The sequence below is a fragment of the Nansenia antarctica genome (assembly GCF_963989245.1).
Source record: "Nansenia antarctica genome assembly, chromosome: 9".
NCBI classification, from domain to species: Eukaryota; Metazoa; Chordata; class Actinopteri; order Argentiniformes; family Microstomatidae; genus Nansenia; species Nansenia antarctica.
This window is the reverse complement of record NC_137679.1, coordinates 12,151,978-12,169,899: the sequence shown is the minus strand read 5'-3', so window position 1 is coordinate 12,169,899 and position 17,922 is coordinate 12,151,978. Positions and strand designations below refer to the sequence as shown.

The following is a 17,922-nucleotide window of genomic DNA, read 5'->3' as shown; positions in this document are numbered from 1 at the left end:
TTGGTGATAGGGTTTGACAAACTTGAGAAGAAGAGGTGATTAGACCAACAGCAGGATGAGGGAGTTAGTACAGTAGCAGAGGGGTCTCTGTGGGGACAGGGAGTTACAGCTGGAGCTTCAGGAATGGTTTGTTGATATTATGTATGTATGTTTGATATTTAATGATAATACTTCACACTTGCTTGATTGACATTTACTATTGTTTATTTCATATTGTATAATGTTGTACATTCACAAACCAAGCTCCAAAAGGGCAAAATGTACTGTATTCAGGTGACATGCAGTGGAAGAGGAGTATTGTAGTACGTGTCTGTGTGTCCTGCTATAACAGGAAGTAGTGTTAATCATTATGGGCATCGTGATAGCTTCTCAGGACTAAAGCAATATTTACATTTCTATCAATGTAACATTCTTTGTCTTTGCTTCTCTGGGAGCACATCTGAAAGGTCCTGTTGAACTCTGGCCAAACACATATCAACAAAAAGTAACAAAATCAACAGAAATCTCTCTCTCGCTCTCTCTCTCTCTCTCTCCATATCAGTAACAATTATACATCCAGAGAGGTAATCTACAACACTTGCATGTAACAGTAATCTCTGAAAGTCTGACCTTCAATTGTAGCAACATTGAAGCCACAAGGAAATGTGTTTGTTACCTGATCAAATTAAAATTACAATGACAAAAGATGTAGAATTCATAGTATTTGAAATGAGCATTAAAAAATCATGCCATTCATCTATGGTGACCCTACAGCAAAGTTCTTGACAACAATCAGGCATTATAGCAGTCTGATGTACATGGAGTCAAATGGTTATTCTCTCTCTCTCAATCTTATTCCTTGTGATAATTATAATCATTTAAAATATGCAGTGTGTGTGTGTGTGTGTGTGCGCATGTGTTTGTGTTTGTGTGTGTGTGTGGGGTGTCCATACACGGCAGGCCCTGTTGTACAGTTTGTCATCATCACTCCTCTTTCTTCAAGTCCAGTGTCTTGTTATGATGCTTCACCAAACAGTGTCCCTTCAAAGTGACCCTTGACCCTCAGGCTATAGAAGTGATCCCTGGTCAGGCTGTAGAGATTAGCCCACTTCTGGACTGTGCATGATACAAAGTCAAGTTTGCTCACTCAAAGCAGAGCAGCACCGATGATGTACCAGGTGTTTGCAATAAGGCTTACTTAGCTTACTCCAGGACTCCATAGTCTCCGATTTACTAAGCCACAGTTGAGATACTTTCATGCAAGCGGTTTAAATGACCTAGTTTAACTAGTCAAGATTAGGCCTAGTCCTGTCTTTATTTAAGCCCTGTCAGAGCAACCGGCCCTGAATGCTACAATGCACCAGCCAAGTGTGTTGCATAGCACTGCACATATCCATTTGCACTGTTTGCATTCAATTATGTTAATGCATAGGTACAATGATGAAGATGTTTGTTTTGGGGGCAGGCCATGTCAATTCTTTTTTTTTTTTAAGTATTTTTTTCTGAGTGGGGCAGTCCCACTCATATTTTTCATTTTATTGACAGGTATAGTAGAGATTTAGACAGGAAGGATGGGTGAGAGAGAGAGGAGGGATGACATGCAGGATATGTCCCCGCCGGGACCCTGCGGTTACATGGTCAACGCCACCTAAGCGCCCCGGGTCATGTCATTCTTATGCTAATGACAGCGTTTAATGTTATGGTGAGGTGTTACGTGTGAATCTAAAGTTGGACCCAGATGTCGTGCAGAACACAGGAGACGGAACACGAACGTAGAATTCAAAAATAAAGATACTCTTTATTGAGTCGTCGGGCAACAATCAACCGAACAAATACAAACAAAAGTTGGAGGTAGGTTAGTCTCCCCAAAATCCTAATAGTATGATCGCCTTCACACAAGCTCAGGAACAGTCAATCAATGCATAACTTCCTATACGGCGAGGAACATTACGACTCTGACACAGTACTCACGTAGGGTGAACAACCGATGCAGGGGGGGAAACACAGCAGGGTATAAATAGACCACGACAATCACTCACAGCTGTTAATAACAACCAATGACATATTACAGACAGACAGAGAAACAAATACACATCAAGGGGGGCGCCAAAGGGTCGCTCAACAGTAGAGCGATCCCCAACCAGACAGTGAGGTGTCACACAAGTCTGACGCTTTGGCCGTGAGACTCACGCATTTCAAACAGTTCTCACGCTCTCACGCCACACCTCAAATTTCTCACGCCGAGAAATAACAATTGTTTTGCGGGACTTTTATTTAAACATTTTTCCTTTAAATAAAGCTAGCGGACACGAGTTTCGTGGCATCTTTCTGCACGCGCGTTAACTTGAGTCTGCAATCGAAGCGGGAGGCGAGCGCTGCTGGAAGAACCTGTCTGTGTTCACGCATGTTGTAACACACTGGACGGGTGGATTCGGCAGCTTTTAGACTGGTTGGGCTGGAAATGGTCAATTCCGTCTGGCAACCCTGGTAGCAAAATATGTGCACGTATCTGGTAGCCTACTGGTACTTTCAAATCGTATCGTATTATTATTATTATTATTAATTACAATTTACAATACAAATACAACAATTGGGGGTCCCTCCCAAAAAAATGTGGGCGTGCTACAACTTCAACCACCAACTTAGAATTATCAATGACGCCATTGATAATTCTGACCCAGAGTTTGATTGGACTGATTGGACGGATGGATGGATTCCAGGTATGTCCTGTATAACATGATAGCCATCTATGAGCAATGCACTGTATATAAGATGATGACCAAGGGTCTTTCAGCTACTGACCAAGGGGCTGAGTCCAGTATGATGGGGCCCAATTTTCTTTTAGACTCTGTAAGGCTACTGTATTTGTTTATTAAGACTTACATACATATGATATATTGTCTGAATTTGTCTTGTTTTATCAAATGTTCCAATTATTTTCATTTCTTGTGCTGGTTTATTGTGAACAACATGTAAAATTGCAGGAAACTAGCACAAATAATTGTGTGGGGGAGAGAGGGGCCGCCGCTACCAAAACGTGCACAGTTTTGGGGTAGCTCCACCGCCAAAAAAATCTCACTCCAAACTTTTGGTGAAACTTGGTCTTGGAAGCCCGATAAATGCAATTCATTTGAAGGAAAAGGAAACCGTTTGCGAGACAATTGTAAAAAAAACTCCTCATAGAATCACAGGACTAGTTTTAGCGGTGTTTCAGTCTAGTCTCACTCCGCACCAATGATGGAGCAGCACACGATGAGGCGGGGAACTGCAGACTGGCCGGGAGATTCGAGCCTCCCGTGTGACAGTGGGGGACCCGTAGCAACAACAAACGCAGAAGTGGGTGCGTTCGTAAATCACAGTGTTCGCGCCGGAGCGCACACTGAGGCTTAACGTCATAAAGGGGACCGAGTGATTTGATTGGACGACGAGGCATTCCATGAGTGCTGATCAGATTTCCAGAGCGTATTTACGAACGCAGCCAGAGCGGTCACATCAAAACTAGTACGTCCATGCATCTGAAGGTGTCCAACATGTTACCGTGGTCTGACACGGACTTGAACGAGGATCGATTTTGTCACGCGAATTGTGTCATTTCCCAGGTAGGTGTTTGTGAATATGAATGGTTGGAGTCGAGAGGAGACTCGGATCAGCTAGTTAGATCAAGTCTGCAGGGGGATTCATTGCTATTTTAGCGTTAGCTAGCTACTAGCTAGGGGGACTAGCATGCGCTACGCTAGTTGTTTCGATCGTATTGGCGATAAAAACCAACAATGTCGAATACACCGTGCTATGTTTTAACAAGGTGTATTTATTTTAAAAAGGCTGGAATCGTGACAGTTCGCGCCACCCAGACATCCTGCTACTGTGGCTGCGTTCGTAAATAAGCTCTGGAAATCTGATCAGCACTCATGGAGTGCACTCTTGTCCAATGTATAACTTCCAATATGTAACTACTGAGCTAGTGTTAACTTCTGAGCTAGTGTTAATACTGAGCTAGTGTTAATACTGAGCTAGTGTTAACTTAATACTGAGCTAGTGTTAGTAGAGACCCATCCCACCCTGGGTACGAACACTTTGCTCGGCTGCCCTCGGACAGGCGGTTCAGGACCATGGCCGCAAGGACAAACAGACTGAAGCTCAGCTTCTACCCCAGGGCCATCCAGGCCCTGAACACAGCAAAGACCTAGGTTCTGGGCCCTGGACAGTCTGGACGGATTGATGGCAGCTGCTGGGTTGAAAAATCAGGTGTAGTGCTGAGGCACAAATGTGTACATTTCAAGCCTGCAAACTGCGACACTTTAAATGAATGTGCAATAACACTATGTGCAATATGACAACCCTCGGGTACATAAGGTTGCAGAGAAATAGGAAATGTTAGAATAGGTATAGCATAGCATAGAGTACAGCACAGTGTTTTATCTGTATAGTATAGTGGATAGTGTACATAGCCTTTATTTATGTAAACCAGCCCCTTTCCCTTGTTTTTTTTCTTTTTTTTTCTTTCCTAGCACCCCTCCCAAATTTCGTTGTTTGGTACCTGTACTATAGCAATGACAATAAAGACCATTCATTCATTCATTCATTCATTCATTCATACTGGGCTAGTGTTAATACTGAGCTAGTGTTAATACTGAGCTAGTGTTAATACTGAGCTAGTGTTAATACTGAGCTAGTGTTAATACTGAGCTAGTGTTAATACTGAGTTAGTGTTAATACTGAGCTAGTGTTAATACTGAGTTAGTGTTAATACTGAGCTAGTGTTAATACTGAGCTAGTGTTAACTACTGAGCTAGCTACTAGTGAGTTTGTCAGCTAGCTTGAATTAAACTAGCTACGGTAACGTTCCGCTCATATTCCATATTCGCCATGCTTAGCCAGCTGTTTCCCTACTAATGTGAGTACGTTCAAGCCTCACTACTACTAGCGTTAACTAGCTAGGTAGCCCACAGGGCAGTAAATGAATCCACTAGCTACAGAGTATGCACAATGTACAATACAGGTTATTGGGATAATATACAAATCCGTGGCAGAACTCGTTAATGAGGCAAATCTGTTTCAGGTTCGTAGCGATTGCATGTACTAGCTTGTGTTATTACAGTGACATGATGATGCTAGTATTTTCTTAAATTGATTTCCCCCTGTGTCTACCGACAGGTCGTGAGATGCAGGTAATGGAAGCTATGGAAGTGGACTTGCAGCTGGGCGGCCCGAGTAGGGAACCAGAGGCAGCAGGTGCTGTAGCGGGTCAAGAGGGGGGGGCCCAGTTACCTCTCATCATCTCAGACTCTGGCAGCAGCACAGAGATAGAGGACGATGACGACAACGACGAGGGGGACGCAGCTCCCATCGAACACCCGCGGTTACTGGGCACCTGGGCGTTCAGTCAGAGGGCCGAGGTCGGGGTCGGGGCCAGGACCACTACGTCAACATCCCACGGCGTGAGGAGACAGCGGAGAGCCAGGTAGTTATGGAGTATGATGGACACTTGTCCATCTCAAAACAAAGCTCTGCACACATTTTGGGTATCTGTTGGGTTAAACTGAAGTTTGTTCACCTTGTGATCAGGTGATTCATTCCGTTAACAGTTTCTGCTGTGCTCATATATTGACGATGGCTTTATAATGCATGCGCTGGAGCTTTAAACTGGCGGGGACGACTATATAGTCACGAGGCACCTATTTGACCGATCTAGCCACTGTTTCATTGCACTCTGTGATTGTTGTTTGTGGTAAAGACCAGGCCTCAGAGTCCACTACCCGAGCCAGACCGCTGCCCCTGCCAGCCGCTTCCTGGACTTCCTACTGAGGGTCCCTGCAGCCAACGTGGCCGACCCCGACTCTGGGAGTACGACGGAAGTCAGCGAGTCAGAGGACGAGGCACCTCCAGCCCTCGCCCTCGCCCAGCCTCGTCCCTCCAGCCCTCGCCTGACCCCTACGGTGGCAGCAACGCCACCGCGGAACCCCAACGCTCCAGGTAAGCTGACCTCTTCAAAGGTGACTGATGAAAGATTTTTTTAGGTGTATTGTTCTTGTATACCAGGGCCCAGTATTTGAAAACCTTTGAATCTAGATCAGAATCTGAATTATTTTAGCGGTCCAGGCGGTCAGATCGATCTGACAGATTTTGAGTGGTAAAAGGGGGGAAATCAGCCCGCTTGATCTGATCCTGAACAGCAAAGACATGATCATTCTGATCCAGTTTAAACGTTTTGAAATACTGGGGATAGCAGTCTGGTTGTATTGATATTTTCCATTAAAGTAAATCTTACAACGTTTGTCCTTGTGTATAGATCCCAATGCAAATACAAGGGCTGGGAACACAGAACCTGAAAGTCAAGTCAATTCTGAGGTAACACCATTTACAGCGCAACCCCCCCCCCCCGAGATACTCTTGCATGGGTATAATGTCACAGTACCATGTGTATTTCCTTGTTTTACACCGTTGTCTGTCCTCTCTCCAGTCTACGTCGGGACCGGTGGTACCTAGTATCAAGGCCCCTGCGATGTCCCCGGGTGATGGGGGTGATGGGGGTGATGGGGAGACCTGCTCCATCTGCTTCGAGCCCTGGACCACGTCTGGGGGGCACCGCCTAGCTACCCTGCGCTGCGGACACCTCTTCGGCTACACCTGCATCGAGCGCTGGGTCAAGTCCCAGGGTCAGGGAGCCAAGTGTCCCCAGGTCAGTCAACGTCTGAGCACCCTGAGCATGTCTGGGTGGAGATATAGATTCTATTATTGATTCTATTCTATTCTATATTCTATATTCTATATGACTATTTTGACTCTGTATTTCTACTGGAATGCCAATGCCTATTTGAACCTGTACCCAAGAGTTTTACTCCTTGTATCCGTACATCGATGTAATAAAAAGCAATTCTGATTCTGATTCTGAGATATGAGATATGACGGGTGTTAGTGGCCCTCTTGGCTGGTCCGAGATGGAGTATGTAGAAGCAGTAATTATACCACCCCCTTCAATGATAGGAAATAAAAGCAAAAAAAAAACCATCTAGACCAAAATACGGACACAAAGCGTAAATAAACGTAGTTGTTTTGGCTGAATATTCAGTCTGAAGATTTCATGAGAGGGACCTCTGCAATACAAAAGATAACAGAATTGATGGAGTGACTGTGTTGTATGTGGATGTAACCTGTTACTGTACTGTTATGATTTTTATGATATACCAAATATAGTGTAATGAAGAACTATGGGGGAGGGGGGTGGAAGGGATGTTATCGCCATGGGGGGGGTTACTCGTGTGTTTATAGTGGGGGGGGTAAGAAAAAGAAAAAAAAGTCAGGACAGACAGACACTTATTTTGTTTGGTGTGATAATTGTGAATTTTTCATGTGTACTGTTTTGAAATAAATAATTGATTACAAAAAAAAGATTTTGTGAGAGGCTTTGAAGAACACTTTCTTTTTACGAAATCCGTCTGGCGCTGTTAACGCTTTTAACGTGTTTGTGTCTGCAGTGCAATAAGAAGACCAAGCGCTCTGACATTGTCCTCCTGTACGCTCGCAAGGTGAGGGCTCTCGACAACTCGGAGCAGGAGAGTATGAAGAAGTAAGTGACTGAGTTCTTCAATGCATTATGTTTCTTAAAAAAAAGTTTTATCCCTTTTCTATTGTCATTGATTGATTTGACAATGTTCTCTTCTGTGGGAAGCTTTTGAGTGTGAGTGAGGTTGCCTGGGATGCTCTCTGTGTCGGGTCTATTCGCTCCTCCTGAGACATCTCCTACCCCCACAACATCTACTACCCCCCAGCACTGCGTCTCCTAAGACATCTCCTACCCCCACAACATCTACTACCCCCCCAGCACTGCGTCTCCTGAGACATCTACTACCCCCTGCACTGCGTCTCCTGAGACACCTGCTTTTCCCCCTATACTGTGTCTCCTAAGACTTCTACTGCCCCCCTTGTACTGTTTCTCCAGTATCTTAAAAAAAACAAGACAACCTTTACTGAGCTAGATTACTCTTCCTGCTACAACTGGTGAATTGATGATCCACTTGCTTAGTCAAATGTATCGATTGTAAGTCGTTTTGGAGGCGTCTGCTAAATGCCAAAAATGTCAATGTAAATCCAGGACGTTGGGGCTGGAGCAGTCACTACGCAGGATGGCAGAGCTGGAGTCAGCTCAGTGCCGGCAGCAGCTGCAGGTGATGACGCACGAGTGTGGGAAACTGCGCATGCAGCTACAGGTGCAGTACTTCACTTCCTATGTCTTTCCTCCCGATCTGCCTTCTCCCTTTCAGTCACCAGGTAGACTAGAATAAAAAAAAGATATTTCTGATCTGCTTAACCAATCCGAATTCAACAAATGAACGACATACACTGAGATGTCAACAGCACAATAATAATAATAATAATAATAATAATAATAATAACAATAATACATTAGGCTTATATAGCGCTTTTCTAGACACTCAAAGGCGCTTTACAAACTGAAAAGATTGAGTAGTAAAATAAAAAGAAACAAAACTAATAGATAAAAGAAAGTATAGCCGTCTAATACATTTTTAGATTACTAGCTAAATCTATATGTCTTTGTAGGACAATCTACTCTGTATACTGCAGTTACACCTAGATTTCGGGCGGAGAAGCAGCGAACAAGCAACGCCAGCGTCCTCTCTCGACCGGCATTTTTAAAAAAGTGATCATATCTTTATGTTACGGTACATGTGGGAATACGGTACATGTGGGAAAACTAGGGTTAGGGGTAGGGTTAGGGTTAGGGCTAGGGCTAGACATGCCAGCATGTACCAAGTCACCCTAGCACCTAACCCTAACCCTAGTTTTCCCACATGTACCGTATTCCCACATGTACTGTAACATATGTATCATATTATAATTGATATTCATTGAACAATGACTTCACTCCCTCCCTCTCTCCCCTGTTAGGAGCTGAAGACCCTGATGGCCCGGCCAGGCTGCGGGCCCTCTCAGACCCCCGGAGCCTCTCCCGCCGGCCTCTCCTCCCAGAGACAGGACACCGCCAAGGGGGGCCACTACGTGTTCTCCAAGGCCGTCCTGGTGTCTCAGACCGGGGGCTGCAGGGTGATGGCCTACTGTGAGCGCCTCAGCTGCCTGCTGGCCTCCCAGCCCTCCCCCCACTCCACCCTGGTGCCTGGTAAGACCGGTCTGACACTGCCAGTTCCAATCCAGTCAAAACTTTATTTATAGAGCACGTCTTTATAGAGACACAATTCACTTCACAGAAAATCATCAATAACTAAGGGAATACGAACTTGATTAAGTGTATAAAGAATCGATGGATTTCTTTTTAAAAACATGATCAATTACCGTATTGTTAATATGGTTAACGCATGGTTTTATGATCGGGCCGACCCAAAACACGGGCAAGGTAGGCGATCACATATGGCCCCCAAAATAAATGATTATAGTCTAGTTATCATTTTGACTAGGTATGAGCGCAGACTTTGGATGAGCCACACATTCTGGGGCCTTGCTGCAGCTATTTTCTATAATAATAATAATAATAATAATAATAATAATAATGTATTTCTAGACACTCAAAGACACTTTACAAACTGAAAAGTTCGAGTAGTAATAAAAAATAAGTAAAATAAAGTTTAGGGGCCTAATTAAGGTAGTGCTGGGGACACAAGGGAAGGGGAGGGGGAGAGGGTTAACTGGTGAAGGCAAGCTTGAAGATGTGGGTTTTGAGGGCCTGTTTAAATGTTGGCAGGGTGTTGGCCTGTCTGAGGTGGTTGGGGAGGGCGTTCCAAAGGGACGGGGCAGCGGCTGAAAAGGCCCTATCATATAGTAATATATATAATAATCACATTTTCTAGCTCAACTAGCTGTGTTTAGTGCTGTTCAAGGCCAGATAGACGCACTGATTAGCTGAGGTCTGACGGATATTAAAGGGGCAGTGTTGTATTTTATAGCAAGACAGAAGTGCAAGTTATTTCATCATAAAGTGAGCGATCTTATTTGTAGCAAATGCTTGTTAGTATTTCGCGGATAGTGTGAATTAGGACTGAATTAGCTACAATTAGATTTCAGGTCAAGCATGGCTGAAGTATAAATATCACTTGTAATTACCACATTATTATATTATTTACATCTGTCTCAACTTTCCATAACCAAATCACCAATAACTTTAGCTAAGATCTCGCCTAGCGACCCCAAATTCATTAATGTTAATGTATTTCATAAACAGACTGAAAGGTACCATCATATTTATCCTGTTAAACAATGTATCAAGCTTGTAATTTATCAAGCTTGTTTTGTATAAAAAGGAAGGCAAGGTATATTGGGAAGTCTAAATCTACTTACACTTCTCAGTATGCCAGTATTAATACCTGCAATCATTTGGCTTTTGTCCTTTTTCCCCCAGATTGTGTAATATTTTGTGCATGTTGGTGAGAGTATTAGAAGGGATATTTTCATGTGACTGTGAAATATTCACTGTCACCACCAAGTGGTGCCTTCTGACTTGAAAGACATTCCTGCCTTGTAATCATACCAACATTCCCCCTCGTTGAACGTCTCCCTCAACCCTCCTCTCGCTCTGTGGTGCGTCCAGGTTGCGGAGTCAAAAAGGTGAGCGTGGTGAATATGAAGTCCTGCCAGTATGTGCCCATCCACGTCAAGCAGATCAGAGGCCTGGCCTTCAACAGACGGGACGACGGTCTGCTGCTCTCCGCTGCCCTGGACAACACCATCAAACTCACCAGGTAGGTGACAGGCAGCACTCGAGATGAGGGGGGATGGCATCCCCCCTGAAATAAAAACAGTCAATCATCCCCCTTCTAAAACTGCCATCCCCCCTTTCCATCCCTTATGTCATTTTATCAATGAACGTGGTATTACTGCTATTTCAACATTTAGTTTTGCGCATATTGAGTAAAATACTGTGGGGATGCAACAATTTTACCCATATGATAAAATCCACCACCCCCCCTGATTTTCTTTTACAACTTGAGTACTGGTAACAGGGACTGTCTTTCGCTGTCAGACAGAGTCAGTGTAATATGTAGAATTTCAGATGAGCATAGAGCTCTCCATCAAACCCCCCCTGTGCCCTTAGTTTGATTAAGAACATTTGATTCGGCTCAGGAATAAAGTGTTATGGTTTCATGAACATTCATTTAATGTTGAAACCTTTATGACCAGGGGCCGGTTGCATAAAGATAGATTAAGACTGGTCTAAGCCTTAGACTAGTTTTATATTCTCAGGTTAGACCAGTCTAATTAAGACTGCCTGTTGCATAAAAAATAAGACTGAATAATTTTGAGGTTAGAAAGTTAGCCACCTTCCCCCCCTGGCTAAGCTTGGTTTAAGAGCTGTGTTGCTATGGGAACGAGTCAGGGCTAGTAGCTAGCTAACACTGTGACTCCAGCGCGGTAAACTACTTCACTGGTTAAAACTGCTAAGCAGTATACCTTTCTCCACATTATATTCCTCCAATATCCCTAAGTTTTCAGCAGAAGAAAATTGAGTTTATCTCTCATATCTTCCCGCCGCTAGGTGTAGCTGTTTCGGCCGCCATGTTTCTTTTTCCTCTCAAGTGTCTTATTTTACCTAGAATGCATTGCGTGACAGGCTATCTAAGTCAGTCTTACCTTAGTCACTCATAGGCTAGCTTTATGCAACAGGAACATTTTAGAGTCTATAGCAAGACTGACTTAAAGTGAGATCTAAGTCTAAGACCGGGTCTATCTTTATGCAACTGGCCCCAGGCCTGCATAGCATTGGCATCTTCATTCCTGGACTATATATCCCAATTGTACCATTCCGCCCCCCCCCTCCCCCAGCATCATGTCCAACACGGTGGTGCAGACCTACAACACAGGCAAGCCGGTGTGGAGCTGCTGCTGGTGCCTGGACAACACCAACTACGTGTACGCTGGGCTGAGTAACGGCTCTGTGCTGGTCTACGACACCAGGGACACCAGCACTCACGTCCAGGAGCTGAAGCCTCTGAGGTCCAGGTCAGTCCACGTCACGCAGGGGTCAGAGGTCGTTGTGTAGGTGCAATGCATTCTGGACCCATGTTAGAACTACAACTTTCAGTAGTAGTTGATTTCACTGGCTTGAAGTTGGTGTTTTGGTTATAATGAGTTGGATGTTACTCATACATAGTATAACAGTTGTATGTGTATAAGGTGAGGATTGTAATGTACGTAAATATAGTATACTAATACTATAGTGTTGCGCAGTAGTACTGGTACGAGAATTGTATCACAGTACCAAAAATAGTAATACTGCTTCCACAGCCGCATTTGTGAACAGTGCACTGTATATTTCTATGCATGAAATTGACTGATTGGCTACTAGCAAAGAGGTTATATCTCTGCTATTAGCTAGCAAAGATAGCTAGCAAGATGTCATGTCCAGGTTGAGAGGTATGGAGTTCACAGAGGGCCATTTTTCACATGTTGCTGATTTCTCAAAGTTGAATTAGAGACAGGTTGGTCCAATACGGTTTGTTGTGTTAATATTTTATCAATAATTTCTGACACACACAAATAAAACATACACAATAATGAACCAGTTAGTTATTTTAGTAGTGTGATGCATTTACTTTGAGTTTCCAATGTATGTAGTGGCCAACTAAACTAAATATATAAATAATAATAATATAAATATAATGCCGGCTACATAAAAAAAACAACAACATGGGCCTGCATCCTAACTTGAGATGAGCTAAACCTCTGCTCATACCTCCTATACAACGTTATGTCGCTACAGGGTTTCCCACAACCACTTTCAGAATGACAATTCAGAATAACAGTAATAATAATAATAATTCATTATATTTATATAGCGCTTTTCCGGGGCTCAAAGACGCTGATAATATGGGTACACGGAAACACGCAAACAACAAGCAACAGATGACATGAGTACATAGAACACAGAATTAACGAACAGGCACAGGGAACAATTAACACAGCAATGTCCAGAGGAGGGAGTGGGTGGCGGCATGGTTTGGGGAGATGTTTAAGGGTAGGGAAGGTTCTATGCGTGGGAGAACATGTACGTTTTGAGGTGGGATTTAAAAGTGGAGAGTGAGGGTGAGTCTCTTGAGTGGCTGGGGGAAGAGAAGTCCAGAGGCGGGTTGCAGCTTGTGAAAAAGCACGGTCTCCGAAGCCTTTTGGACAGTGAGGGGAACAGTGGATGAGGACCGGAGGGTACGGGTACGACGGGTAGGGCGATGGGGGAGAAGGAGGTCAGTCAGTGTGTTGATGATGACCTCAACATGTCCTCTCTCCCAGGTGTCCCGTGGCCTCCCTGTCCTACGTGCCCGCCGCCGCCTCCAGCTCCTTCCCCTGTGGGGGGCTCATCGCCGGCTCTCTGGAGGGGGGCTGCTTCTGGGAGCAGGTGGACGGCACCACCTACAGGCCCCACATGTTGCCCCTGGAGACGGGCGGCTGCACGGACATCCAGGTGGAGGCGGAGAGCAGACACTGTCTGGTGACCTACAGACCAGGTGAGACGCTCACACGGCTAGCCACCTCGCAGGGAGGGGAGGGGAGGGGGGGAGGGGATTCCGAGTGGTGAAAAGAACAGCTAGAATGAGTGAAATGTGTTTCCATGTCTGCAACAAGAGCAACAATAGACAAGTTAACAATGTGACTGGGAGTTCCTGAGTCCCAGCAAGTAAACCAATATTTCTAGCTCGGGCCAGGCAGATTAAGGACCTAAACCATGGCTCAAAAATAATCTGGGACAACTGAATGGCCTTCCCATCTGTCCCTGCTCAGTGTTGGTGTTTAGTAATACTTTGTCTGTGTCTCTGTCCCTGTCCAGGGCGTTCCAACCCGTCCCTGCGCTGTGTGCTGATGGAGCTGACCCGGAGCCCTCTGCAGGACTCGGCCCAGGAGCCCACGTGTTCCTGCTCCCCAGTCCAGACCTTCAGCGCTGGGCTCTCCTGCAAGCTGCTCACCAAGAACGCTGTGTTCAGAAGCCCAGCTGGACAGGGCTCCACACTGGTGTGTGCTGGCGACGAGGCCTCCCACTCCACAATGGTAAGCACTGGTGGGTGGGTGGTTGTTTGGGCGGATGGGTGGGTGGGTGTTTCGTGGATGGCTGGGTAGGTGGGTGGCTGGCTGGGTGGGGGGGGGGGGTTTGGGTGGGTGGGTGTTTGGGCGGATGGGTGGGTGGGTGTTTCGGTGGATGGCTGGGTAGGTGGGTGGATGGCTGAGTGTAGGGGTGTTTGGGTTGATGGGTGTTTGGGTGGGTGGGTGGGTGGGTGGGTGAATGAATGGATGGATGGATGGATGGGTGGATGGGTGTGTACTGTGTACTATGTACAGGGCTCGACATTAAGACTTGTCCACTCGTCCGGGACAAGTACATTTTATGTTTGGGCAAGTGGATTTCCTCCTGCAAGTCAAAACAAAACAAGAAATCAATATCTACAAAAAAATTAATCTCTCCTTCAGTTGTCCGATTGGAAAAGTAAAACATTTATTAACGAGCTATGCCGCACCTCATTCTCGCTGCCTATGAGGCAGCGTAGCTTGTATAAATGCGATGGCGTGTGCGTGACCGTTATTTAACCCCACTGCACGCAAAGGTGGCAACCTCCTTGGCCGCGAAGTTGGCTTGATGAAATGTAAATCTGTGGTGAGAGAAACCGAAACGTTACTCAAGGCAGCAAGCAAGATGTTCCTTCAAACGCCTAAAACTGGCTAGGAGCTAGGGAAAGCGGGGAAACGCAAAATGTCATCAGATGAAACACTGGCAGCGTTGCCGGTGTTCTGCCAGTTTATGCTGTCTACTCTGTCAAAAAATCTATGTCCGCTAAGTAGGGGAGCGCGGGGTATGGCGTCACACTTTTCTGTCTAACATTTACTGGGAACAATACAACATAATGGTATAAATGTCATACCAAATGAAAGAAGGAAGTCTTGGGCGCACATTTTGTATTCGTCTTATCTTCATATCTTATTTCAGTACAGAGTTGTAGACCGTTAAATAGAGAGTGTGCACTTGTGACAATTTTCCCCATCAGTGGGTAAATTGGCACACTACGTCGGGCAAGTTGTCACATTGGATTGTCAACAAATAAGAACACTCAACTATTTCATTGTGAATATTGATTATACGGTAAATAATGGTAATGGAATGGAATGCTGCAGATAACTTGCTTAAATGCTTAAAGTCATAACATTATGTCAGGTGGTGTGCTACCATTCTCTGTCTTGCTATTTTTCATGATTTCTAACCATCTTTCTTCCTTCCGTCCTTCCTGCCTTTCTTCCTCTTTCTTTCCTTCCTTTCTTTCTTCTTTCCTTCAAAAACACATTTCCGTATTGCAATTACATATTCATCACAGGCTTATTACGCCCACCTCCCTGTCTACCGTCCTTGTTGCCACAATGCAATTCAGAACACCACACTACATTCATGACAGTGTGTGTGTGTGTGTGTGTGTGTGTGTGTGTGTGTGTGTGTATATATACTGTCTCATACAGTAGACTTGTAGTGTGTTGGTAGACACACACACACACACACACACACACACACACACATGCAAACACGCGTCGCCATATTTGGACAAGTAAAAGATAATTTCACTTGTCTGAAGAACAAGTACCTGAAAAAGCTTGATGTCAAGCCCTGATGTGTTGATAAGGAACCGGTGATGAGGCAATTGTGGTGTGTGTGTGGGTGAGGCAGAGTGAGTAGGTGTCTGTGAGCGTGTCTAAGCGTGTGTTTGTATCACATGTGGTGTTAGAAACGGGGGCACGGCAAGCCTAGTCCACGTTGTGGAGACAGGGAGCACATTGTGTCAGTTACATTGTGTCAGTCCATTACAGAATGGAAGTCTCTAATCCCATTATGTCAGTGTGAGACGTGTCAGTGTCAGTGACCAATCTGCCTCCCCCAAACCTCCCCCCCGCTGCTGAACTACTGGAAGATTCAATGGTGCAACTGTTCTGAGATTCAATTAAGCAATAAGGCAGGAGGCCGTGCTTTATCATGAATACAGTCACAGCTGATGGGCGTTGTTAGGCCCGGCGCGAAGCAGAGTAGTGTCTTTATGACTGTTTTAATTGAAATGATTGAGGGGTGTCTGACTGTTTTATTTGAAATGATTATGGGGTGTCTTTTTGTCTCAAGTTAAGTCGAGTGTCTTTGACTGTGTTATTTGAAATGGTTTGGTGGATATAACATAATAACAGATTGTATATACTAGCGATATGCCACTCCCTTGATGTATTTGTTTCGTGAGAGATGGCGAAGAGGATAGGGCGGGGGGATACCTTTCTGACCAACTACCACACAGTTAGATATTAGTGTTGGTGACGACAGTTGTCTGGTTTTCTCGATTTCCGTTGCAAGGATCTTGGGCAGTTGAAAACAGACACCGACAAGGTTGTCGTCTAAATTCTAAAGGTCCTCTGAATTGTAGGAATTTCCTCAAATGGGCAATTTGGAGCGTCAGGACTGATCAGGGCATTCAAAGCAAGATCTCTTGAGTCAGTGTCAAGGCCCTGTTGAGTGAATTATAGATCCTCATGTCTTGTCTATTTCCAGGTGTGGAATGCAGGAAGCGGAGCCCTGATTCAGAAGCTGCCTGCTGATCTCCCAGTGTTGGACATCTGCCCGTTCGAGGTAAACCAAGACAGCTACCTGGCCTCTCTCACTGAGAAGATGCTGAAAGTCTACAAGTGGGAGTGAGAAGGGTGCTTTGGAGAAAGGAGGACACTACACACCAGCATAGAACATATATATATATATAAGGAACACTGCTGCTCTGTACGAATGAGATGCAATTGTACAGCCTGTCGACATCCAAAGAGCCTTCCAGGTTTGAACTGAGGACCTCTCGTGGGAGATTTCATTGCAGTGGACGGACTGGCTTGTCATCTGCTACGGTGTTATCAAGGTGCACGGGGTGCGTGTACAGATACACCACTGTTCTTAATGTTTACATGGACGGTCTGGTTTTTTATGGAAAGGCGAAAGCTCTTGAATGACCAGAAGGGAATGTTTGAGGCCAGAGAAGAGAGGATCATGGGAGTATGACTCAATAGCACAACAGAAGAAATGCAGCCAACAGTACCCACTACTACCCAACCTTTTGCTCAGTCTATTGTTGGATGAATGTGTTGATTGATGTTATCGGCACTTAACTTGTCCATGACCATGTTTGAATTGTTCAATGTTGAGTTTCGTCATAGGTCTCAGACTGGTATTTGGCTGGGAATCAGGATGTTGTCCAGTTTAAGATCAGAGTAACTTATCAGCAAGGATGTTCAAAAGTCACTCAGAGCTTTCAGAATGGGATGGCCACCGATAGACTGATTTTTATTTTGTTTTACTTAACTTTCTCTTTTTTTTTTCTTTTTTATGAAATTGTATTGTATTGTATATATGCATACTTTGCTACCAAATGTTTTTGTGTACAATTTTCAAATTTAATAAAAAACAAAACCAATATCGATTGGATATTTTCAGTCTGATTTATGACTGTGTGAATGCAGCGGATGACGACAGCACCGTATTACATCATGTATATGTGAACGGTATATTGGACAGATTAGAACTATGGTTTTTCATAGATCTTTCAATAAATGTGATCTCAACCATGTCTGCATTGCTACATGTCCAGTCCAGAATTATTCTGATGAGTTCCTATGGCTCTGGCCGTCAGTATCAGGCAAGGCCAGGGGTGATGTTAAAGGAAAACACGAGAGCAGACAGGAGTCAGATAATAGAAACAAAATGACTAGAACGTCCCCCATTACATCACGTTAAAATACCACAAAGTTACGGTCTCCCAAAAAACAACAACATTGACTACTCAAGTTAAATCAGGTTTGTGATCCATTGTCTTGGCATTTATCAGACAAAACACACAGCAATTAAGACCTATCCTACTACTAACGCTCATGTTCTCAAACGAGGTGGTCCTATCTAGAACACTGTAGATCTATGTCCCAGATTGCCAACAA

At 44.6% G+C, this 17,922-nt stretch overlaps 1 protein-coding gene across 1 annotated transcript; it reads left to right on the top strand.

Annotated features, from left to right (window-relative positions):
- The first annotated feature begins 5,144 nt into the window (after positions 1-5,144).
- Positions 5,145-17,256, top strand: rfwd3 (ring finger and WD repeat domain 3). The gene is made up of 12 exons (XM_080539958.1): positions 5,145-5,440; positions 5,714-5,952; positions 6,269-6,327; positions 6,440-6,658; positions 7,455-7,546; positions 8,072-8,186; positions 8,887-9,115; positions 10,538-10,688; positions 11,770-11,946; positions 13,231-13,445; positions 13,766-13,983; positions 16,502-17,256. The coding sequence occupies exons 1-12, from the start codon at positions 5,151-5,153 to the stop codon at positions 16,643-16,645; spliced, it is 2,148 nt and encodes a 715-aa protein (XP_080396084.1). The 5' UTR covers positions 5,145-5,150; the 3' UTR covers positions 16,646-17,256.
- The last annotated feature ends 666 nt before the right edge of the window (positions 17,257-17,922 follow it).

Bases quoted from the DNA above. Each gene is read 5' to 3' on its own strand.
- rfwd3 (XM_080539958.1), top strand. From the start codon at position 5,151: ATGGAAGCTATGGAAGTGGACTTGCAGCTGGGCGGCCCGAGTAGGGAA. The intron at 5,441-5,713 runs GTAGTTATGGAG...TTTGTGGTAAAG, and splicing joins AGGAGACAGCGGAGAGCCAG to ACCAGGCCTCAGAGTCCACT. The intron at 6,328-6,439 runs GTAACACCATTT...TCCTCTCTCCAG, and splicing joins AAAGTCAAGTCAATTCTGAG to TCTACGTCGGGACCGGTGGT.